At 42.7% G+C, this 26,267-nt stretch overlaps 1 protein-coding gene across 1 annotated transcript in view; it reads right to left on the reverse strand.

Moving 5' to 3' along the window:
• lpgat1 (lysophosphatidylglycerol acyltransferase 1) overlaps positions 1 to 26,267 on the reverse strand; it is a 57,020-nt gene that overhangs the window by 19,616 nt on the left and 11,137 nt on the right. The window contains exons 3-5 of the mRNA XM_037750402.1: positions 16,260 to 16,378; positions 13,895 to 13,990; positions 7,398 to 7,677 (exon numbers count right to left, since the gene is read on the reverse strand). Coding sequence (XP_037606330.1) covers positions 7,398 to 7,677; positions 13,895 to 13,990; positions 16,260 to 16,378 — 495 coding nt within the window. The remainder of the gene's footprint in view (positions 1 to 7,397; positions 7,678 to 13,894; positions 13,991 to 16,259; positions 16,379 to 26,267) is intronic.

Below are 26,267 nucleotides of genomic sequence, written 5' to 3' on the forward strand. Positions count from 1 at the left end.
GACAAACCAACAAACCAACGCCGGTGAAAACATAACCTATACTTATATCCTTCCTAGGCCTTCTGGTCTTTACCGCTCTCACGTGTGAGGATCAGAATTAAAAACGTTGTCCAAATGACGTAAATATTGCCAAATCGCAGGCATTTCGACATCACGATATAGAAAAATAGAAATGATAGACATTTTTAAATCATTTTGATGATACATATCGTCATATCGCCCAGCCCTAAGAGCTGATAAAAACTATAAAATGAAACCTAGTGGACCCTCCATTCATGGCAGGGTAAGACGAAAGGTGAAGAAAGAAGTGAAACAGGAAGGCGAAGGTTGACAGATGGAGAGGGAATACTAAACACGTGATATATATCTGTCAGCTGTGAGGTTGCATGTGTGCGAGTATTTATGTACATTATGTAGGGTCAGCTCTGTGCTCACCTGCATGTAACCGCAAATGAGATCAAATATAATAAATGAAAGGGTGGTGTGTTTTCTTTACTTTAAACCTGTTATTCATTGCAGGACTGATGTTGACTCAAACATTACTAGTGTGTGCATGTGTGTGTGAAGTATGCTGTGGTTTTGACTATAAGGACGCAGTGACTTTCGACAGCATGTCCACTATAAGATCCACGAAAAAGCCACATTTCTTCACCTCCATGTTTCCCCATGCCTCTAGCATTTAGAGCTAATCTAAACACATCCCAGATCTGTCTTTGTACTGAACCATTAACACCCGACTGTGCAGGTTTTGACAGCAAACAAGTGCATTTACTAACAAGCTCGTCACATGCGAAGGAGAAAAACAGCAGCAGCCTCAGTTGGATCTAAAATGAGCTGGATGTGAAGCGGTGCATATATTTGACTGCTTGACTAATGTCACAGGCTGCTGCTACTGTGCAGCCAGCACTCCCCCCCCCACCTCCTCCGAGCACACTGGCGTCTTTATGCGAGGTAAACATACCGTGCCTGTGTGACAAAGTGGAAGCTACATTCTTACAACATTACACCACATCAGAGTCAACAGCAGTAAAACGAGGAAATGTTGCAAACAAGTCTTCATTTCAACATTTTCACACAGGAAATAGAGAAAAATTAGACGTTATCAAATTAGTGGAGAACAGACAGTTATGGTTTACAAACGCAGAGTTCCTTTGATTTTGGTACGTTATGTTCATGTCTGTTAGTACAAATCACCTTGTCATTTACAACAGACAATGCTACTCAACAAAATACATGTCATTTTGAGTGCTATTTTGAATGTGGAGTTTGGCGATATAAAGCATTTTCATAACTCTGGGTGTATTACTATCAATTGCAAATCAATCAAACTGCTTTATGGTAATATTGGATTTTTATACATGTTTTGTATTTACATTTTATATTCCTGAATGTTTTTTTTTTTGTCTAACACTGTTTTCACTGTTTCTCAATTGCTTCCAGTAAAGACTTTAAAGGCCAACTTGTCATCAACCTCTTTAGGAAGCGTGTTTAGCTCGCCACATCGCTGAGCACGTACATGCAATGTGAAAAAAAGTCCTTTAAGAATGCACACCACGGTTTACTGAGTATTATATAGGTTTCTAACTCTAACACTAGACGAGGCAAAAAACAGCAGCTGAGGTCCAGACTGCCGGCTCAATTATACCAATGTTACAGTGACTTGATAGGCATCCTCGGTATTGAAGGGACTGGCTAACACCACGAGCGATCCCTGTGTGGGTAATTGGATCTAGAGGTCTGTCCAAATGTGTTGAAAGGCAGCCATCGTCTCTTGCGAGCGGCCGGCCAAAGAAACGAGGGCCCCGAGCCAAGGTATCGCCGGTGCCCTGCGCGCCGTGACAAACAATACTGTAATAACAGCAGCCGTGGTAATTTAAAATGACACCGGAGAGGCCCCGTCCTTCTGTAAACAGTTAAGAGGAAGGAAACACACCGGCAGATATCTGGCTCTCTATCAGGCCACTCTGCAGGCCAATTACAACACTTGAAACCCACGCATGTCCCCTCCCACTGACTGGATAAAGAAAACCTCCTCTGATTGGTTCGCTGCTATCAAACACATTTTTACCTTTGGGTCACATGGAGCTTCGTTCCCACCCTAAATGACTCACAGCTGTGAACTTTGCATACCTGCCAACTGTAAACACACAGTTTTATAAATGCATAAGCCTCGCCAGCCTCGGCCTGTCTTTCTGCAGGCGGTGGACTACACTGGTGACTAGTAGTGACCCATGTGCCTCGCGTCCGCGCCGAGCAGTAGCCCGGGTGACATTGCATGGCTGATACACGACGGCACACACATTTACATCAAATCCTGTTTCCTCCAAGTGGACCATTTGTCTCTGAGTGAGTCAGCAGAGCTCTGGGCTCCTCTGCAGAGCATCAGAGAGGGTCAGAGGGAGACAGAGCTGTGTCTTTGATCAGCCAGACACACACACACACACACACACACACACACAAACACACACACAGACAGAGGATAGCTAGGGACACAGCGCTCTTCTGGGTATGCATGTTTTTTTTTTTTTTCTTGCCCTCGGTTTTAATGCCATTAGCTAGATTCAAGTGGAAGGACGAGCCACTGCTGCAACAACCAGCTTCCCCTCCTCCTGAGCTGCTGGAACAGAGGAAAGGACAATATATCACGTCCTAATGTCTTTTCTAGGGCTGGGACGATTCACCTATCTCCTGATCACGATACCATCACGATACTTGGCTGCCGATTCGATATGCATTGTGATTTCTTAAGATTTTTGTTAACCTTTGTGAACACTAGACCATGGGGGAAAAGTTGCTCTTCTAGGGACTTTTACTTTAGAAAATATCTAAATTAATACATTGAAATGTTTGATTTCAGCATGTACTGTATGTAGTCAGAGATGTCCTGAAGTCAAATATATCAGTCATTGTCAGGAATTATTTATTACATTTTTTTCCGGCAACCCAAAAATCAAAGAATAAAAGACATTTCCCTCACAAATTAGTGGTATTTTATTTTTAATCTATAAGGGACATGTAATGTTTTATACTTCTGGTGAATATAATCCAATCAATCTTATTTCCATAGATGTATTTTGTATATACAGTTCCCTTTGTTAACACCTTATTTTGAAAACCGGACATAGTCCCACGTGTCTACTTCCTCTAACTTCTCCAAGTCCGTCTCTAGCTCTCCCGTCAGCTCCGTTCTCTTTATACATCCATGGTCAGCTCCATCGGGGCCGTTTGAATGCATTTAACATAAATGTCAGTATATGGGTGCTCTAAAGTTGTAGCGTTGGACCATTGGACCACGGAGATGAGAGCGACGGCCGGCTCGACCGCACGTTACCGCGATACGATAACGTTTCCTGTCCGTGACAGAGTTAGCATGCAGCTTTAGCCGTGATGTCTAGCTCTGCAGCAACAAGGAATGGTGGGATGGTATTATCTCCTTTCCTCTGGTAAAGGATGGTCCAGTGTATCCTATATGATAAAGGAGATAATAAAGGAAGCATTGAAGCACCTTTCCTCAGCATTTAGAGGATTCAACTAGCTCTCATCATGGCTGCTACTGAGATACTTCCGGGTCATTTCACTCCGTTAGGAACCTTCCTGAGAGAAAAAGACTTTTCGACCGCAGCCAGGGAGATAAAGAAAGACCTGGGATATGAACTGGAACTACACAGAAGAGGGGGAAATATAATTTGACATGAAAAGGATTGACACGTCTAAAAAAAACATTTTAAAATCGCCTTCCTGCCAGAGGTTATAAACAAAACCGCTGCTGTCGTCAGTGTTTTCTGTGTCAGGCCAAAACAAAAACTTGCACACGCAGCATATAATTTAGCACGTAAGTGAAGCTCGTCTTTATCCCAATTTTACGAGGGCTGATTTAGAGATCCTCCTCCTCCTCTGGTTTGACAGTCTGTCCTGCAGAGGGATAAACAGACAGCCTCTCTCGCTGTTAGTGCTGAGGCCGTCCGACACAGAGCTGTGTTAGCAGACTCGTGGAAGGCTAAAGTCCCTGAGCCATGTTCTCAATAATGCTGGCCCAAGTCTCTCCAAATTACTATAAACACAGCACACCCTTGAAATGGATTTTGATCTGAAGCCAGGAGAATCCGCTGGGTGACCTGGGTGTGCACAGGCATAAGGGACTCATTCCATCTGTACGTTTCCGGCCGTTTTAACGCCGTGGGGACGGATCCAAGAAGCAGGTTTACTGTGTTATCTGGAACATTTTGCTTAGTTAAACCATGTGGTGGAAAAACTGGTGTTTCTCCTGAGGAATAAAGGGAAGGAGATCACCTTCACTGCAAACAAAGACTTCAGTATAATATCTGGATCTGGATCCGTCTAAAGACAATATGGACATAAAGACAGTAAAGAGACAGATTAAAGAGTAGTGATTGAGCTCTAGGCAGCTAAACGATAGCTCCTTGCTGATGTGGCTAATTCATTATGTTTTGTCTCGTAATGCAAATTTTTGCAACGAATAACTAGAACGGCACTCGGAGAACACAGACCTCCGCAAAAGTGTGTGACTTTAAAAACAGATCACAGCTCACAGCTGGTGGTACCGTTAGGTGGTCGCCTTATTATTAACACGGTGTGTTTCCATGTAACGTATCGGCGGATGCCTCTCTCATACATCAGCCTTGTTCTGTCTGTATAACGTTAAAACCACGTCGTCTCTCATCCCGTCATCTACCGCTTTGTTCTCTCTCACCGCGGACAGGCAACAGCTCCACACATCCACACACGTATCTCTCTGCTCGAAAAAGGAAGAAGGCGGGGTCATGCGTCATCAGCTACACTGCGCATGGGTTATACCCTGTGGTCTTAATGCTCAGGCTGATAGGAATCCTTAAAAGAAATTCCTGAATCCGGATCATGATCCGGATCGCCACCAAAATCTAATGAATTGTTTATTGTGCCACAACCCACCGCTCCAAAAGATTTCATTCAAATCCATCACGAACCTTTGGAGTAATCCTCCAAACGGACAAACAAACCAACGCCGGTGAAAACATAACCTCCTTCCTAGGCCTTCGGCCTTGGCGGAGGTAATAAAACGCTTTGGACTCAGTCTGCAAGGTTTCTGTGCGTAACAGTAACGTTTTATCGGATGATGGATTAAAAAAACGCATACGATAGATACAGACTTGGTGTGCAAAGACCTTAAGACATGTTTGTTCCCATACTTTGTTGATGTTCGTTTGCATACTATATTTAAATTGTTGCAAATAAAACCAAGTGTAGAAAAAAGAAATGTCCCTCTCAAAAGGTTGTTAATTGCAGCATTATCTTCCTGCTCGCTGGCTGTATTTAGGGCTGGTCTCTATACAGAAAAATTACTCTCCTGCAAATAACCGCTGGGGTTTCAGGGACCTTGATGCAATTTCTGGCACCTCTGTGCATGTCACCCCCTTTCCTCTCCTGGCAATCTTTACCACCAGTCCCCTTTTCATTTAAAGCAGGACTCCCAGAGGACAGTAGTGGGGCACAGAGGCGGCGATTTAATGTTTCATGTTTGAAGCGTGCTCCGTCCCCGGCCTTCGAGCCAAACATAAGATCACATTAGATCAAGAGCTACGGCACACAGAGTTCACAGAGACTCAAGTAAAGGAAGGAAAAAATCCCCCGGAAGAGCATTCAATCAATATGAAAGAATATCCTGCAACTTCAAAGAATACCTCCGAATTCAACCCCGACTTCACGAGTTTAGTGAACCAGGTGTCATCACACAAGGCCTAATGCAATATACTCAAAATCCATTTAACATCTCTAATCAATGGCTGTCAAAAAATTGCAAAAAAATCTGCCTGTTTTTCCAGACTCATGTCAATTTGAAAAAATTAAAATCACCCCACAGCAAAGCGAGCAGCAGCTCTCCTCCTGAATTGTGCCAGCATGCAGTTTTGTCTCATTTTAAGATGTGATGTGACCCAGAGGAGGCGTTCTGGGCTGACCACTTAAAATGATTTCTATAGAAAATGTGTTTTTAGAAATGTATTTATAGCTTTTAAAAGCCTGGAAACACACGACTGAAGGTTCATTCTGAGGGAAGAGGGGCACCCTGGTGGTGGCCTGGGAGGTTTAAGGTGCAGACAATGCAAACCAAAATAAAGTACAGCTGAGGACAACCAGTCATGTTGCAGTTTACATCCATTAGGGATGACAATCACCAGAGGGCCAGCGACACGATAATATCACAATACTTAAGTCATGATACAATCTTATTGCACAGATATATTGTGATTTAATACCTTTTTACCTAATAGGATACAGTTTTCACTCAGTTAAGAGGTCAAGGGACCCCTTTGAAAATGGCCATGAAGATTTGGAGACGTCCTCGCGGCTACTTTCCATTTTGGATTTTAGAAAGACAGAATAGCGGCCGGATTGTTAAGTGGTTCATAGTTCATGTAATAAAAGATCGATACTTGACGTCCGTGTATCAATACAATATTGCCACGCTATATTATGCTATGCTGTATCGATTTTTTCCTCCCACCCCTAACATCCATGTCCGTCTAACATATCATCACTCCATCACTTTATCCTGTTAGACATTTGTGTGAAATCGTCACAATTAGCATATGAATTCTTGAGTTGTGGCCAAAACCACGTTTTGTGAGATCAGTAACCTTAACATTTGATCACCAAAATCTCATCAGTTCATCCTTGAGTCCAGGTGTATGTTTGTGCCAAATTTGAAGAAATTCCCCCAGGTGCTCCTGAGATATTGCGTTCACGGTAAGGGCCGGACGTACGGACAGACAACCCAAAAACATAATGCTTCTTGCGACTGCTGGCACCGACACAGAGGCATAGAAACATATGAAGGTCATAAAACCCAGTCCTGATTAGAACAAACTTTATAGATCCAAATAGCAAGTCACAAGTAAGTCTTTGCCCTCAAGTCCCAAGTCCTAAACTTCAAATTTTGTGTCTTAAACAAGTCATAATGCGCTCTTCACCAAATCATGTGATGCCATTTGCATCTCCGTCTGTAGTTTCATCCCGCACGTTCTGCAAACTGCAATTTGTTTTTTGTTGAGCACTGCATAGTTTTTGTACGCAAACAAAATTATCTTTGGTATAATTTTTTCAAACTGGAACTCAGTAACGTAACGTTAGTTCTTCATGGTTCTCTCCTGCAACTTGATTGGATGCTGGATCTGGGGAATTAGGTGTCAACTTGCTGGGGTTGATTGAGGAAATGATTGATTCGAGGCACACTTTTTACATAAGTCCAAGTGAAGTCGAGTTGCAAGTCTTTTTTGATTCTGTCAAGTCGAGTCATCAAATTTGTGACTCGAGTCCACACGTCTGCTAAATACATCCCCCAAATATCCCCTTGAGAGGATCTGGGAAACACACTAAAAAAGCTTTATGTGTGTGTCGGTTACCTGTCTGGTTCGGGGTCCCGGTTTCGTTGCCCACGCTGCCGTTCTCCTGCTGGGCCGACAGGGTTTTCAGGATTACGTGGGTGGCCCCCAGACGGGGCAACGTGACGTGGTTCAGGTGGGGGAGAGAATGCTTCTTGGCAAACAACTGGCTGGTTTCCCGCCGCTTGCGCAGGAAGCCGCCCTCCGGGAACAGCACTATCCACTTCCTGTCGCGGCTGTGGTAGTATTTCTCTAGGTGATCTTTCAGGTAGATCAGCTGCTTGTCTCGGTAAGCTTTACCCTGCGGGAACAATGGAAATACATTATAAACAATGCAAGCGTCATAGTTTAATTCGTAAAGCACCAACATGTCCAGTTGATTCAAACCACCAGTACTCTAACAACTAGCTGACTACATTCAAAACAAGTGCATTTATCTCAAACTGCTTTCTTTATTCCCCCTTTAGGGAACTAAATGATTGAGGCTAAATTCATTAACTTAACAAGATAGATGTGTTTTGTCAGCATACAAACAACCAAACAAATGAAACCAAGCTAACACAAATCAGGAGTCAGATGCAGAAACGCTGCGGAGCACTCACAGCAGCAGCAGCAGCATTAACGGCGGCACGACTGAAATGGATGCAAAAACCTGATGGCCTTGACAACATTAAGAGCATTAGCAGTAACGGGTCGGAGAGGAGCGGGATTGATTTTTAGTTAGGCCCGGTCAAAAAGCCATTTTAAATGCATTAGCAGAGCCGGGCGGGACTCTCTGTATGTGTCATGTGAGCACACGTGAGGCCGGGTGGAGTAAAAGTGCTCACAACACAGTGGAAAAGGCTCAATAGTATCAGGATCATTCAGCCAAAAACTGAAGAAAGTCTCTGTTTTACAAAGAGAGAAACATTCACAAACCTATACATGACCTTGAGACCGTTTCTGTGGTTTTACTGCAGCTATAAGAGCTACATGAATTAAAGGAAATGTACTCCACAATGTTGCTGTTAGAGTCAGACTGTCTATATAGTGAGGAAGAAGAGGAGGGTACCTCTGCTGCTTTCCCACTGTCAGAATAATATCATTATATTTATTTTACAGATGAATAATGTTTTATGTTTGGACTTGGTTGGATTTGACTGAATCATCGGATGGTTTATCTTTAGCTCAAGGTCTTTAATATTCGGCCACCTGTCTCTCAAGTGAGCAACCTGCTCAGCTTCGCTCCCACACGCTTTCGTCAACTGACACCAAGGATATTCACTCTGTTGCCAGTTTATTAGGTACACCTTTCTAAAACTAACGCAGTCATAAAAACAACAGCGCTGCTATAAATCCTCCCTCCATGAAGTTATTATTGAAACTGTTTCAGAGAAGAACTTAACGTTTATTTCAGAGGCTGTAGTTTGTGGTGCTGTTGAATTTTATTCGGGTTTTATACTAAGAGGTGTTCTTCTACTCACTGATATAAATGGGGTGCATGAAATATACCAAACATTTGTGAGTATAAAGGAATACAATTCGACGGCAACACAAATTGCAGCCTCCAAAAATGACCATAAAGTTGAATCAACACCTTCAACAAAAGATGAACGTTACAGCTTCTATAAAGGGTATGATATCTGCAGAACTGTTGTATAAGGAGCCGGTCACACGCCGCGCTTTTTGTGCCCCTCGTATTCATTGTTGTCAATATAGACACCAGAGGCCTGTACTACGAAGCGAGTTCAACATACCCAGGGTATCTTCTCGTTATCTGGCTTAACTAACCCTAACAAACCAGATCTCGCTAAGCGGTCCTACAAAGCTGGTTATCAACTCGGTAAATCAACCCAGGGTTTCTCAGTCTGGCTGTGAGCGCGTTCACATGAACAGGGCGGTGTCTGCAGCATCTGACCAATCACATACATGGACAAGTCTACTGACTTACAGACAGGCAGAGCGTCACATTTTACAAACAAAGTTAAACACATAATCCAGGCTAAGATTAACACAATTGAAGCTGCCAAATGCAGGAAGGACAGCTGGCAAAAGAAAAAACTCTCGATGTGTGAATGCGGAACACTCAAAAGTCGGATATAGTCGTCTAGATATAAATAGGTATAAGAAATGTAATGGATGGATGGGTTACACCTCATGATGCCCATTAATATATGGGGCGAGCAGCTAACCTGCTCTGGAGCAAGTTAGCTGTTCAGCATAAGTTACCATGGTGATCTACCCCGGTAAGAAGTGATCGAACTTCGTAGGACGGAAAACCTTGAAGTTACCTCGCTAACGCAAAATCCTGCTTTGAGTACAGGCCTCTGGAAGGCACGCTCAAAAACGAGAGCAACGCTGTCGCGACGCACAAGCTTTCCCAAGTGCAACTTTTGCAGCGCGCACCACATGTCATGTGACGAGGAACAACCAATCACAACTGGCAGATATCTTTTCTTTCTTCCATAAACTTCAGTAAATATATAAATATATACTGTATATGGAGCTACCCAGAGCTTTATGAAAGGTCAGCCAAATTGACACAGAACTTGAGCGGTAATGTTACTGTGAGGGATTTACAGTAGTTTGTTGGCTTGGTTTAGTTTAGTTTAGTCTGTGAGGCTTCATGCTGAATTACAACAATTTCATCATCATCGTCATCGTTATCGCAGCGTGCAGGTTTCAGTTGCTTAGTAACGGCAGGCGCGTCAGGAGCGCAACCTCCCAAGCACCTTGGATAAAAGGATGAAAGCGGCCCGGCTGGCGTTTTCCACACGCTTTTAGACACAACATGTGAACGGCCCCTTAGACTGTGTTATTTTTTTTAGCTTGGTGTACCTAATAAACTGGCAACTTTAGTGTCCGTAGATATAAACAAATAAAGTTGCACAGTGTACATGCAATCACAGTGAACATTCAAAGAATTCAAATGAAGGAGGTCAATTTCATAACCAAGTGTTCCCTGTGACATTAGATTTTGCCTGTAAATACACTTAAAATGTACATTTTATAACGTGAAAAATGTTTATGTACTTTATTTGAAGAACGTCTCAGGAGCAAGCAAAGCAACACTTGGCAACACACATCTTTCCTGTTACCTGCTGCCACTTAGCCAGCAGCTGCTAATGCTAACTAAAATGATTAGTTATGTTTCTATGCCCCAACGTGTGCACGACAGCAATTTGACACCATCTAGTTGTCCCCTATCTAGTTATAACCTCACTGTACCAGTTTTACTGGACTCCACAGAGAGGATTCTGTAGAACTAGGAGGCTGAAATGTGACAAGGAAATGTCAACAGCTGCTAGTGACTGTGATGTGTGAACATTTTTATGGCTCTCTACATCCTTAAATTATAAAACATGAATTTTGAAGTCTAATTTGAAGTTTTCGAGGCTGAGAAGTTAAATTACAGCCCTGTACCACCAGTTAAGTGTGCTTCGGCCATCAAAGCCCGCCGTGTTGTGCTGTGCATAATGATGTCGGAGACGTGTCAGCCAGCCTGAGTGGACAGCAGATGCTTGGGAGGCCGGGGCAGATGCTGGCGGCGCTGTGAGGATGTGTGAAGTATTCTGGGGAAGGATGTCAAGAATGCACACACAAGAACGCCAGAGGGGATCACACAGAGGGAGAGAGAGAGGATGGCAGGATGACCCAGCCATGCTCAGGCCTTCCTCTCCAGCCCGTCTGGCTGTTAGCAGGCTCAGGGTGCTTCACCCTCGGCACGGTGCCTGCCGGATGTGAAATTCCACGGCAAAGCATTTCCATGACCTAAAAAATTAATTCCCTCTAGCCACGGCGGTTGTGGTGTTTCTACAGCTCAGAATATGAGAGAGAGAGGGAGATGTTTGTGTGTGGGCTTTTCATTAATTCAGCAGTGCTGTTATTTAAATCTATATTGTTTTACATGTTTGTCCTATTTGGAGCCGGTGTCAGCAAGTCCTCCGGTTAGCCTCACAGAAAATAATTACCAATAACTAAAAGGCATCAGATGTATAGAAACGGATGTATTCTGACAGGCAGTAGTTGGGCTCAACAATATATGTTTTTGCAAGTCGAGTTAAATGCTTTCATTGTGACATTCAGGGTTTACAATAGACGGTTTTTAGTCGCTATCACATGAAGTTATCTTAGCCAAAATGTCTGTTGTGAAATATGCCAGATAAATAAATTAATTGATTAATAGCATATTAAATAGCATAATATTGTAAGATATGTTGAAAGACGATTTAAATATAAACTTATATTATACGGCGGTTTTCGAATAGTATTTTTGCTTGGAATGCACATCCCTAGTGCAGACTCAACTTGGTTCAGTCCGTCTCTACTTGTTGGGTAGCTAACCCTAGCTAGCCAGCTGTCTGCAGATATCAGACTGATAACAGCAAACAGCTGGAACAGATGAATTAGTGTGTGGACATTTTGAGGTTTAAGTTTCATCACAATACGATATATTGATTCTTTGGACAACAATTTACATATCTGCTGATATCAGAAAGTTTGCCGTGAAACCATTTAGATTCGATTCATTTCAGGGGCCTGAGATCGATATGAGACGATATCATATTCACATTTAACACAATCAGTTACATCTACATCAACTCACTGAAGGCAACTCAAATATGATCTGGCAATTTTATTACTGGACACTTCCAGACATTTAAATGTAAAATAATTTATTCTTTTTGATAAAAAGAATAAATATAAAGCAGGAAGCTCAAAACAACGGCGTATCTTAAAGATGATGATATATGTTTCCATATTTTCACTTTGAGTCGAGGATATTGGATTGTTGATAATTGATTGATTTATCGTTACTCGCCTAGAAAATTCTGTGCTGAAACAGATTATTAAAGTGGATGTCCATATTTTACTTAGTCGAAGGACCTGATACTGAAAAAAAAACCTTTTTGAATATGCATAACAATGACACTTATATATAACAACAATATTTTTGCATAAATGCCTTGTGCATGAAGTCGTACAAAACATTATGTTTAAATCATGTTACAGTTTTCCTGGATTTTGCAGAAATCAACAAAATAGATTTTATTTTTGGCCATATCTCCCAGCATTATACAGTAGATACTTTAAGTGCAACAATTAATCGATTAGGTTGTCAACTATTAAATTAATCGCCAACTATTTTGATTTTCAATTCATTTTTTTGAGTAATTTTTTCAGGAAAGAAAAGTCCAAAATTCTCTGATTCCAGCTTCTTAAATGTGAATATTTTCTGGTTTCTTTACTCCTCTATGACAGTAAACTGAATATCTTTGAGTTGTGGACAAACCAAGAGCTCTGAGGACGTCATCTCGGGCTTTGAGAAACACTGATCGACATTTTGCACTATTTTCTGACATTTTATAGACCAAACAACTAATAGGTTAATAGAGAAAATAATCTTTAGTTGCAGCCCTAGTAGTACAAATGAGATATCCCATTTCTTTGTTGTGATTGGATCCACCCAATTCTATGATATTCTGTCATTTGCTATGACTCTGCAGTGAATCATTGCTCCCCGTCTGCTGGGATAAACCTCCCAAACCTGCACGATATTCCAGGAATTCCCTGACCGAGAGGAGCCCTGCAGACTCCACGTGTAGGCATGTCACATCAGGCTGCTCTGTTCCAGCTGACCTTACAACAAAGGGTCAGTCTGACCCAGCGGGGCTGGGCAGCCCCTCCCAAACTACTGTCTGTCCACTGCCGTTATCCTTCTCAGAGGACGCCGTGGCCGCAGGAATCCCACTAACATATCTGCTGTCCAGCTGGGACAAGCAGATGGGTACGACTCCACTTAGCAGCGCAGCGCAGTTCAAAAACAGGCCAGCAGTAGCCGGGAGGTTGAAAGAGTTTACGGCCCAAAGGTCTATGTTGTAATCCTGAGACCTTCAGGGAGAAACCAGGTGTTGACATGTGAGGGGAGATAGGCTTTCATCTCCTGGGGACATCTATCGATGTAGCCTTGAGGCTAATTTACCAACTAAAACAACTTGCCAGGCAGCTAATAGCTTGCCAGGATGTTGATATGTACAGTGTGACCTGTAGGGCTGGGACGACACACATATCTCCTGATTCCATACTATCACGATACTTGGGTGCCGATTCAATATGTATTGTGATTTATTGAGATTTTTGATAACTTTTTTTAACACTAGACCATGGGGGAAAAATGTAATCATACACTTCTAGGGACTTTTACTTTGGAAAATATCTAAATTTATCCAGTAAAAATGTTTGATTTTCAGCATGTATGCAGTCAGAGATGTCCTGAAGTCCTGAAACATGTGAGGGTGCAGGTCTTATCCACGCAGACCCTCCGCTGTTTCTACTTGCGGCTCGCTGCAGTTTGTTGACGGATACGGAACGGATATGACGTCACGTTACTCAGACTACAACAATAAAAGCGGCAACTTCCTTCTACCTCCGCAGAGACTCGAAATGAAGCAAATATATTGATTCTGGCATTAAAAAAAAATCTGTTTCAAAATCATTTCACACAATTTTAAAAGCACTACGACCTTTGAGTCTCTTACCTGTCTGATGAAGAAGTCCCCGTGGATGAGGGACACTAGGCCAAAGTTGGTGTATTTGAACACATGGTCCATCAACCACATCATTTTTTGTACCACCTGAAAAAATAATGGAGGAGAAACACGATGAAAATCTCATTCACCTGTAATCAAAAACTGGCTTTGGCGCCAGGGCCCAAAAAACTACTGCTGCCGCCCCTCTGAGCACTTCCACCCTCGTGACCTGCACCGCTGCAGCTTTGGCTTACTGTCCTTTCAGTGCTAAGAGGATAAACTGGGCCAGGGATGCAGTTGTTGAGGCGGATCATGTCATCATGTTTGTGCAGCAGCAGTAGCAGCAGCAGCAGCAGCAGCAGCAGCTCGGCAGCTCCAGTGCAGAGCCAGCTTCAGCCAAAAAAAACATAAACACACACAACAACAACAACACAGCTGCCTCCGCCGTCCCAGAATTCACAGCCAGCATGATTTGGGTGGCAGGACAGCGAACTGCACGTTGAGAATATGGAGTTAAATAAACAATTCTTTGAGTGAAAAGTGACAGATAATGTGACTTTTCTCTCCTGATGTTCTATTTTCAAACTCCATTTTGCTGCTGACAATATGTTTCAGGAAATAGAAGCTATTTCTATGATTAATGTTTATCTGGTTAATAACAAAGTGAAGCTGCTACATGTCAACAATGGTAATCAAGCAAGCAGCTGAGCCCCTAACAATGTCTGACTAACACCGGGGAAGTCTTTTCAATGCGACTTTAGACATCCGATCATGCAAGGACGCATTAACTGTCAGGTCTGTACGCTCCGAGATCGGATCTTGCTCACATTGGGATTCGATCAGCTAGACCACACGCCGAGGTGACCTGGCTCGCATTGAGTTCGGATCTCAGTGAGGTGTGGACAGCATGTGGTCACAATCCGGACAATTCATCAAACATAGGTCTCGCATCATCTCTCCTGAGCAAGAGCAAAGGTAAGAGAGGAGGAGAACCGGGGCTGGAGCACAGCTGAGACCCGCTGTCTAAGTCATGTTAAGTTACTGCTGATGAAAACCCAACCTTTCCATAATTTGCTGCTTCAAAATAACAAAATAAAGAGGGACTTTTATTGTGAAGAAATTTATTGGAAATGAAATGTGTTTATCCACCGTTTTACAGACGCTTTTTGATCACAAAATATATCGGATCACTATCCGATCAGGCAGGTCGCATTGAAGTGTCAAGTGAGGACAAAGCTGAGTTCTGATCTGACGCATCCGATCAAAAATGTTGCATTGAAAAGACGAAGAAGTGTAACCACGGCCAAAGTAACTGACACAATAGTCTGGAGTTTCCATCTTGTAGTGTGCTGACATTCCTGCCTGAAGAAGAGTATGCTCTGCTGGAGTTTTGGGTCTGCTACTTCCCAGTCAGACATCATGTTCAAATGAATGAAAGCCTTATAACAAATGAACCTGTTTTCAACACCACAACATGCTTCTCAGCTCCAATTCTCTCTGTAACAGCTAATACATCACATTACGCAATACAGATGTTATCGTTGATCTGTATTTATCTTTACATTGCCAGACAACGATATGATCTTTGTAGGTGACGTGTCGTTCTCTATGGAAATGTGTGCTAAAGTAAAATCAACATGTATTCCATGGAAAGAGAGGTGTGTGTGTGTTTGTGTGTGTGTGTCTGTGTGTGTGTGTGTGTTTGTGTCTGTTTGTGTGCTATGATGTTCGGACACGTTTCACTTCCTTGCCTGTTGACAATGATCAGTGTGAAAGAATGCAAAGCAGCCACCGCTCAAACTTTGCACATCTGTTGTTGTCGGCCACCTGAGAAACTCAGCTCAACGCTCAAACTCGCATTTCGTCATTTGAATGCAGCAAACCGCAGCACGGCTTTCCTCGGTCTCTACTGCGGCGACTGTTTTGACTTGAAAAACTCGTCGTGCCCTTCACTGTCGGCTCTCAAGTGGTCGACAAAGATAAGTCCCTCCCGCCATACTGACTGTCAAAAAGTCAATATGTGATAATTCAGAGATGACTTTTCCTTTAATATCAGCTGAACCATTTGGTTAAACAAACTGACAGTTAATGCATTGCCTAACCTTTGACAAACGCCCTTAAAACAATCATAATTAACTTGGGCTCGGGGTGTTTTTAGAGCAATGTTTGCAACTCTTAAGGAACTCCTTATTTGCAGCGACAAAGATACACAAACGTGCCTAAACAGCAACCTGCTCAGCAAAATACAGAGACGGTGCCAAGTAGCGTGCAGGTTCACACTACTGCATGGCCTTTAGTCGATGTGACCCTGTTCAACCTTAATGTTATATTCCTGGATGAGGCAAAACACACATTTCTCTGTCTCTGTTCTTACCATGCCTTTATCTTGCAGGCACATCATGAGGGTGCACACATCTCCTGTGGATTGGTGGTTGACGATGACCATGGCTTCTTCTTCAGAGATGGGCCGTACGTCGTCACCCCACTCCGTTACTGCAAGGAGAAATAAACACGGTTACATTCAATGTTTGACACGAAAACTCAATGTGTGCATCTTTGAGATCAAACAAACATGTTTAATGCTTTTCTCTCCTCACAAAAACAAGCAAAGCCAATTTTTTTAAAAACTTTTTAAATCATGCATTCTTTACATTCATGTTTGCTAGATAGCAGTCGTCTTCTTCTCTGTGTTCATTGGTGCATTGTTACTTCTCTTGGGCGCGTTACCACCACCAACGGTCGATCGGTGAAATGAAATAGTGTAAAACCATCGGCGGTAGAAGTCAGGCGCCGATGGGATGATTTACAAACTATCATTAATGCCGGAATTGGGATCCGGCCAATGGCTGCGCAGCGTCCACCAGTCATAAAATACACACTGATAGACCACCGCAACATACAGTATGTCCGTTTTTCATTCAAGTGCAGCACTTCCTAAAACACACTATTACAATGTTTTGAAATCATTTTGAGATCACTGAACCGGATTCACATTAAATACTCTTTCCACCAAGTTCCAACAAGTTTTTTTTTTTAAAGATATTATGCAAAGTGATAAGAATACAAAATTGCTTTAACCCCCGTGGAATGTCAGACAGGTGTGGTTCATTGTGTCAACACAATTAAACCGGAGTGAAGTAAGACATCTCTGGTGTATCAACACTAGAATTTGTCTCTATCAGCAAGTGAACGTTACATAATTTAAAACTGACACAGCGTCCTGACACTCCCTCACCTCAAACTACCTGATCTGCATATCCTCCCTACCTGGATCAGAGAGCAAACATTTACATCTATGCTCCAACCCTTTTACAAGTGGGTTGGACAAACTTTGCTGTTAATGTGGCCAAATGAGTCTCAGATCACCTCCAGAGGTTCCATCATGTAAAGGGAACATTTAAAGATAGTTTTTCAGTCATTTATTTTGCTGTATTAGATTAGTCATCATGTGCGTTAATATCACTGAAAGGGAATGACAAAATGTTGGCCATGCTATGAGAAAGCAGAAGTGAGTTTCAGGAAATGGCTTCACAATCACTCTCACTATTGACCACTCTGAGCAGAGCAGAGGAAACAGTCCAAGAGTAAAAGAAAAAAAAAGGGGATGGTGTGCAATTTCATTACAACGTACCAGACTTTCAAATCCCTGTCTGAGCTGTCATCTGCACAATATACTGTACTACTGTCATATGTGGTTTCTGATGAAGCCAGAAGATTGTCCACTAGCGAATCGATCGCGGATGGCGTCGTTCTTTTAAATACATTTTAAAAATGCTAAAATGGGTCACCAAATTTACTGGGGCGACCATTGATACACCTGGGCGGCCCGCCCAAGTAGGGGTGGGCGATATATCTTAAACTTTAGATTTGTCATATACATACAGGTAAAGACATGAAATCTGACCTCTGCATTTAACCCATCCTTAGGAGCAGTGCTGTTAAGGTCCCAGGGAGCAACTTGGGGTTGCAGACAGTAGGAACCGGGAATCAAACCTCCACAGCCGCCCCAATCGAATAGACTTGATGTATTGCTGCTTGTTCTACGCGGTATGTGGTAAATGACTATATTTCAGAATTAATCTCTGTTCATACTACAATGCCTGAAAAAAAATATCACATGACCCATTCACGTACACTGGGCATGCACGTGCCGGTGTAAACAGGAAGCACCACTGGACACGGGAATTGATGTAAAGCGCTCAAATAATAGCTTGACACCTGCACATGTAGGCAGTAGGTAGCATTATGGAATACAGAATTTAACTGCACAACAGCTGCTAGCAGAGACAACAAGGTCAGCAACGCTTGTAACTCCATGTTGAAATTAACAACTGGTGGTCAAGGGCGTTGTCGTTTGTTTTATTCCGGAAAAGGTTCACTTGGTGGGGCTTGACAAATCAGGGAAGGACACGTCATGATAAGATCCAATCAAGAAGCGAACGTGGGCGTCTGCGTCATCGTTTTCAAAGGTCTCTGTTTCCGTCCAGACTAAAACGCATCCCCGGAGTTTTAAAACTAAAACGGGGGTCTGCAGCGTTTTCAAACGTCTCCGTTTAAGGGGCTCGAAAACGCCAGAGTAGTGTGGACACTAGGCATAAACTAGGCGAAAGTTATGCGTTTGAAAACGAGAAGGTATTAGTTACACTGAACATACTATAAAAAGAAGATGTAATGATACTACGGGCTGAATATCAAACAACTTGTAAGAATAACAAAAGACGATACTTGAGTTTTCATATTGTTTATCAAATTAGTATTTTATTATTATTCTATAACATTGTCCAAGGCAAGGATTCATAGCTCAAAAAGCATTACAACCAACTTATTTATGGCCAATTATATCAGCTTCATTTCATTATCAGTTTCTAGAGTCAAATAATTACATATTCCCCAACACTGACTACATGTACTGAACTAAATACTAGCGTAATCATTTCTACTTAGCATCTGAAGTTGCACCTGTGCACCTATTTCTTTTTTTAGATGGCATTACATTTATTTTTAGTAAAGACCACAGCGGGTACTCGACAAAGATCACAGTCAGAAGAATATCCTCAGTTTAAAACTTAATCATCAGGCTTCGTGTCAACATCATCAGTGGACTTGTTGGTACGGGAGCTCCCTGCCTGAAATAACATGTTTTCATTTGGATAAGCAGCAGGTTATGTCTACATCCTGCTACAACAGGAGATCAGGCTTATTTTGCATGTCTACGATCCATAAATAATGCTTTCCCTCTTCACATAAAGGTATCCGTGTAAAACCGAGAACAGAACCGCGGCTTTGTTCGCTCGTCAACGTGATAAAAATAATACAAAGCAAAACATAGCTGCGAGCTGCAGTTCTTTGGGCCAAGTGCAGGCAGCACATCAAGCAGGGTACACTGCACACAGGTACACTGAGGTCTCATCTACCCACAGAACAATTTTGATCATGATCCGACAAAATGCTGCGGAGATGTGACTCATTTCCTGTTTTTGTGACTTTACAGCCGGCTTCGTTCAAATGTCACACAGCCAAATGGTTCGGATTAATGTTATCAGGCTGAATTAGTGATGTAGACACCAAATCAATGAGCGGTCAGGTGATGTTCATTCAATCAAAGCTTGTGATCGTGTGTCCGTGGCGTGCAGCAGCAGGAAGCTTGTTAATGATTGAAATGACGGTGGTGCAACCACAACAAGGAAACCACGGGAAACGGGATATGAAAGGCTCTGTGGTCATGTAGATCAAGGCGTACTGGCATTGTTACATGTAAATATAGGTTTATATTACTGTTAATAAAATCACACCAAATCTTTTCTCGAATAAACTCGAGGGAAATTACCTTTAACTATCCAGTTGCACAACTAAAACAATAAAAATGAATTAATTATTTCGTCAAAAATGAACTTATAGAGTGTGATGTTCAAGATTTATATAACAAAAACTGATTCAACAGTCTGAGATACAGTACTACTACACCAATATGCAACCACAGATATAACCCACATTCACTGGGTGAAATCTGTCAAAAACTGACCATTCCAAAGAACTCTTTCTGTGTGTGCTTCCTCCTGTACCTACGTATGTATTAGGGCTGTCTGAACCTACGTACATATTAGGGCTGTCAAAAATTACGTTTGAATATTCATTCTAAAAAAACAACATAGGTTCAAACTAGGGATGCACTGATACCGATACCAGTATCGGGTCCGATGTTGTGCTCATGTACTCGTACTCGCAAAACGGCTCCGATACAACGGCCATCATAGCACTTTACAGCAGCGCAACGTTAACCTCTCTTCACCATCTTTCGGGTCCTCACACTCCACCTCCCTGACGGTGCGGGCGAGACGGGCCAAACCCACAGACTGAAGATGATGCGCCCGACAAGGACGCATCAGGCCTCCGCCATGGTCTTAGCTGGCAGCGTGGACACAGAGGTTCACAGAGGGACATTCCCCATCCTTGGATACAAAGCCGACAGACTGTTGCAGCTCGTGAACACATCAAATCATTTCAAAAGGGAGAGACCCGCATCATTAATGTTTAATGATAATGACTAATGGTACGTGGTCTTCAACAGGAGTCTACTGGGTGTTAAATCAGTGAAACCTTGCTTCTGTTTATAATCTTCAGCGCTTCTACTTCAGAAACGCTTTCAACCCGACAATGACCGGCGTCTCTATCAGCACCTACAGGAGTGGATCTCTGCTCTCTCTCGTCCCTGATTTACATTGTCAGGCCTCAGAGCTACTTTACCAACCATTCATCTGTGTCTTATTGTTGATGGGATACACTCAGGAGGGAACAAAAGGAAGGAAACACAGCAGCGAGATGAGGGGTGACAACAATGGCCCTCCAGGAGAACACATGAGCTGCCGTCTGCAATTTAAACGCACCTCCAACAGCTCCGCATATTAACAGAGAGAACCGGGGAGGTGAAACGACTCGGCCGGGGCTGCAATCGTTTGCTGGGAATCCCCACCGTTCTGGGCGGGTCTGACCAGCTCCTGCTCTCTCTCTGTGTAACGCAAATCTTGCATCAGTCAGGGCCTTCGGGTGCAGAGTGAGTGAGTGAGTGAGCGCTTCCTCTCTGTGGGGGAGTTAACGTTTGCAGGCAGATAAAGACTAATCAGAATTGTTTAATTTAATTAAGCCAGAACATGACTCCGACGCAAAACCAGACAGCTACAAGACGAGATTAGTTTATAGAGCCAACGTTTCACCTGGTTTTTAAAAAAAAGCTCTTGGCCGTAAAACTTGTATTTGGGGTGTTGTAGTTTTTTTTATTTGAATGGCTCCTGCTGTATAAAACATGACGTCACATTGTGATTGAAGATGATAAATGTCAGACTAAAGGCCCTTACACACGAAATCGTTGGTCAACTGTTGGACGGTTTGGGGCCGTCAGTGAGCGTCTAGTTTTTGGACAAGGAGCGGTATGGAGAGTAATTCTTTCCTCCACGCAGGCGCAGGACGTAGGTGGTAGTCGGCTGTTAGCTTTAGTCTTTGCGGTGTGTTCAAACACAGGCGATGCGAGAGGACGCAAAAGGCGGCCTTCATCGCTGCTAATTCTCTGATGTTGGTTTGGTGTGTCTGGGCCTTAAAAAGACCACAATGCAAAGAATATTTCAGTAAGCTCCCCACGTTTTCTTTACTATAAAAACTCACTTTCTTGCTCTTACTGCTGCTCTGTCTGTGAATGTACACAAAAAGGACAAAAGCAGCAAGGTCGTTCACACTCTCTGGTATTCGTCAAAAGCCATTCTGGGAAATGAAGGAAGTCATTACACAAACTACGAGTACACAAAGACAGCTGCTTTGCTTTAGCAGCAGCAGCAGCAGTCTTGGCACAGCCGGTGAAAAAGGACAGCGAGTAGCAGTCCAGCGTACCGTCTGGTCACAGTCATGAACGAGGCTGAACGTGACGGGTTCATCTTGGGAAATGGATTGAAGCAGTCATGCTACAAAATAAAGTGACAAAGGATCCAGTCAGCGCAGCACACAACACAACTGGGATGCTCAGAGAACGATACATTAAGGCCTTGCTGTGGGCGATATGGCCTTAACATACTACTGTGATGTTGCATGGTATTTCTGCAGTAACAATATTGATGTGCGTCCTCCTGGACATGACTGACTGAGCCATCTGACTCTACTTTTCCATACCAGCTAACACCAGATAACTGAGGCCGTTGCTAAGAGATGTGACATCTGAAGTGCATCTTCAAGGAATCCTCTCATTGATCGTTCCTCTCTCTAACAAAATTATCAACAGGAACTGAAAAAAAATCTTAATTATGAAGTTATCCGAGACCTACAATTTCAGGGATCAATTTACTAAAAGGTTTCTTGAAATAAAACATTTAAATCTGTTCATCGTATCAACTATATACCACGTGGGTTGATAACTACGGAAGCCCGAAACGGACACGATTCAAACACAATTTTTTTCAAGAACACGTGAAAGCGAGGTTTGACATGTCGAGATAAAGAGATAATTAACTTGTTATCACAAGAAAAACAAACTGTTATTTTCTTTTATTACTTACAATTATGGCTGTCAATCCATTCAAATATTTAATTGCGATTAATCGCATGATTGTCCATAGTTTATCGCTATTAATCGCACATTTTTTACCTGTTCAAAATGTACCTTAAAAGGGAAATTTGTCAAGTATTTAATACTCTTATCAACATGGGAGTGGGAAAATATGCTGCTTTATGCAAATGTCTGTATATATTTATTATTGGAAATCAATTAACACAAAACAATGATACATATTGTCCAGAAACCCTCACAGGTACTGCAATTAGCATAAACAAATATACTCAAATCATAACATGGCAAACTGCAGCCCAACAGGCAACAACAGCTGTCAGTGTGTCAGTGTGCTGACTTGACTATGACTTGCCCCAAACTGCATGTGATTATCATAAAGTGGGCATGTTTGTAAAGGGGAGACTCGTGGGTACCCATAGAACCCATTTACATTCACACATCTGGAGGTCAGAGGTCAAGGGACCCCTTTGAAAATGACCATGACAGTTTTTCCTTGCCAAAATTTAGCGACACAAAACTTTTCTAGTTTCGGATGATGCCAGTATCTTCACTCTAGCTTTAAAACTGGGCCTCTTACAATCTAAAACTAAATAAAGAAATTAGTCGCGTTAACTTTGACAGCCCTACTTAGAATGTTTGGGTCAAATCATCTGACGGTAAATGCGTCCATGGATGTATACATCTTGACAGTGATGGAGGACTTGGTGAAGTTAGCTGAAGGATTTTGTGTCTGGATGTAGTCAGAGATTGTCAGGAATAGTCACTTCATTTTTTTTCTAGCAACTAAAAATCAAAGAATACAGACATTCCCCTACGTATACACCCATGCTGTCAGCTCAATCTGGGCCGTTTGAATGCATTTACTATCGGCTGATTTGACTCAAACATCATAAGTAATAAAATAAAATGTCCTTTTGTTAACAAATTCATTATTTCGCTATCTCGAGATAACGCTTGTTTTCTCGAGATAACAACATAATTAACTTGTAACTTGGCATTAAAAAATAGTTGAATCATGTCCGTTTCGTGCTTCCGTACATCCAAACACAGCAGACCTTTTATGTTAAAACTGTGCAATTATATGCGAGTGTTGACTCCCCTGAATGAGATGTAAGATCTGCTGTCATAACCCCAGGAGAAAGGCATTTCAAGCAGCCCGTCAGATTAACCATTTCTGCATGACTCGCAGTAAAAACAAATGGCCACCCCCGTTTCCCTGTTTCTGATGACAAAAGGTTGCAAGGTCGTCTAATTCCACCTTGAAATTCTACCCACTGCTGCTGCTAGCTATTCGGCATGCTCAAAATGAGATTTAGTCGTGTATTGCTAATGCAGAACTTCGTCATTCAACAGTTCATTAGCAGATATTAGAGATCACGCTCCACGGCTGCCTTTAAATAGACATTTTGAGGTTATCAAATGTTTGGTGCATTCATGGACTGCAGGAAATAAGAGACAACATGTTAATCATTGTTCATTCTACCGTCTCTAATGCACTTTGACTTCTGTGCTGCAGCCTGGAAGCTCAGCAAGGTTCTGAATATCCCGACAGCCTCACAAGGAGATGTCCTTGAGGTCAAAAAAAAAAAGGATGGATGGGTGGACCAGTTATTGGCATGTTCAATTTAGGCCTTTGCTTCACCTCCTGTCCTCCGGAGGATAAGCTCAACTCTCATGAGAAGAGGAATCGAGAGCACACCTCTGGAAAAGTGACACATCTGTGACACCTGACAGGGGTAGGGGTAGGGGTAAGGGTAGGGGTGTGTGTGGGTGTGTGTGTGTGTGTGTGTGTGTGTGTGTGTCTGTGTGTGTGGGGTGCGCACCCCGAAGGCAATGTCATTTCATAAGGAGCACGCCTTCGTGCTCGCCGAAGTCCCCGTTGTTACGGGAGACGAGCATAAATGATATGAGGGAGATGGGTCATCTGTCAGATGGAATACATTAGGGAAATTGTCTTTGAGAGATGACACAGTTTAGCGCAGCAGGAATGACAGCCACGCTGCAGGCGCACCGTCTAATCCCGTATTGGTGGTCAGCTAAACGGTGTACCGCTGACCTTGCTGCCCATTGCTACGCTCGTTTCTCCCTCTCTAGAGGAGGAGAGGGATGTGGCGAGGCATCACGCCACCTCCTACAATGTAGGAAAGAATCATTTGCTGGGAATCCCCATATTTCTGAGCGGGTCTGACCGGCTCCAGCTCTGAGTAAACTCAGTTAACATTAGGATTGCTGGTAGATAAATATTAAAGGGGAACTATTGTGCTCATTTTCAGGTGCATAGAAAAAAAAATATTAACCGATAACCAACCCTTGTTAACCGATTATTAACCATTAACTGACAAGATTAATGCGTTGCATGCAGCGGTGTGCCAGCTGCAGTGTATGAGCACAACAGACAACTGAGTCCTCAGTTCACCCGTCACGGAGCGTTACTATAGCAGCCACGGTGTTGCATGTAGTGTCGCAAACATGCAACCACTTTCCCAGGAACTCTCCACTGCACATTTAGTTTAGTTTAGCAGGTTGTCAGCTGTGTGTCTGCCCGGCGTAACGATAGCGAGTGTCCAATAAACAGTGTGTGTTTGTGCTACGTTAGCAGCTGTAGCGTTGCGTCGCCATTGTCACACACATACAGTCACAACTTTAGCGAGGTTCCGACAGACCGTGAGTGTGTGTGGCGGTGGTGAGTATGGGGTTATTGGTGGCGTTATAGCTGTGAACATAGGTGTAGCAGACAGTGTGTGTACAGTTTATTTGTCTGTGAATAAATGCTACAAGGCTACAACTCCTCCGCTCAAGCGAGCTCAAGAGCCGAGCCAACTTCCTGTATCTAGCAACGCCGGCTCAGACTCTCTTAAGGTGGACCAGTTTTTCTCCTTTAAGTGACAAGCCGCTCCTCTGAGTTAATCGGTTAAAATGCTTAATGTCGGTTAACGGTTTATTATTAACATCCCAAATATCAACATTTCATTTTTTAAATATAGTTAGTAAGTCCTGGTTATGGGAGAAAAATGTGTGTTTTTTAAATGTTGTTATGTACATTGCCTATACGGATGGATTAAATAACAGATCTGTTGGAGATTTAAATTTCTTTGTGGTGTCATAATTAAACTTAAAAGAAAATGCCACTTCATATCAAAAAGGTTGCCGACCCCCGGTCTAAACCATATCTGAAAAGGTTGAGTGATAAACATAGAATTAAAGTGGCTCAACAGGACAAGACGTGACCAGATATGTAAAACAATAATCACAGTCATGTTTTGACAGAACAGGAGCAGGTAACAGTAGCAGCTCAGTAGTCTCCATGTTGGTTTAATGGAACAAATGGGTCTGATGAATCGCCTGTAATTTCGTTCCCGTCATTAAAAGCTAAAAGCTAATTTGACCCCGTCGGCCGCTTCTAAAAGTTTGTTGTATCAATTACATCACAACACATTAAAATTAAAATATGGATTCACTACATAATGTGTTGTTCATCCACATCAATACACCCCACACCGGGTGGGAGCGAAACATCAGCCTCCACTGATGCAAACATGTTTCAGGGCTTCAGAACAAAGGTGATGTAAATTCCCATTCATGCTCTCATCGCCCTCTCAACTGACCCCGAGCTGCAGCGCCATTACCCCACGCTGGGTTGCCTCCTTCACAACGTATCTTGACCTACAGTGATGTTTTCATGCACTAAACACATTAAACTTTTACCAACGTCTGTAAGCTAGACACAAAAAGTATCCCTAAATAAAAAGCTTTTAAAAGTGCAGTGCTTTTAGAGCAGCTATTTGCATCGATCACAAAAACCCTGCCAGCACACAGAAAAACGACCAAAAATGG

Source organism: Sebastes umbrosus, chromosome 18 (assembly GCF_015220745.1).
Source record: "Sebastes umbrosus isolate fSebUmb1 chromosome 18, fSebUmb1.pri, whole genome shotgun sequence".
In the NCBI taxonomy this organism is placed as follows: Eukaryota; Metazoa; Chordata; class Actinopteri; order Perciformes; family Sebastidae; genus Sebastes; species Sebastes umbrosus.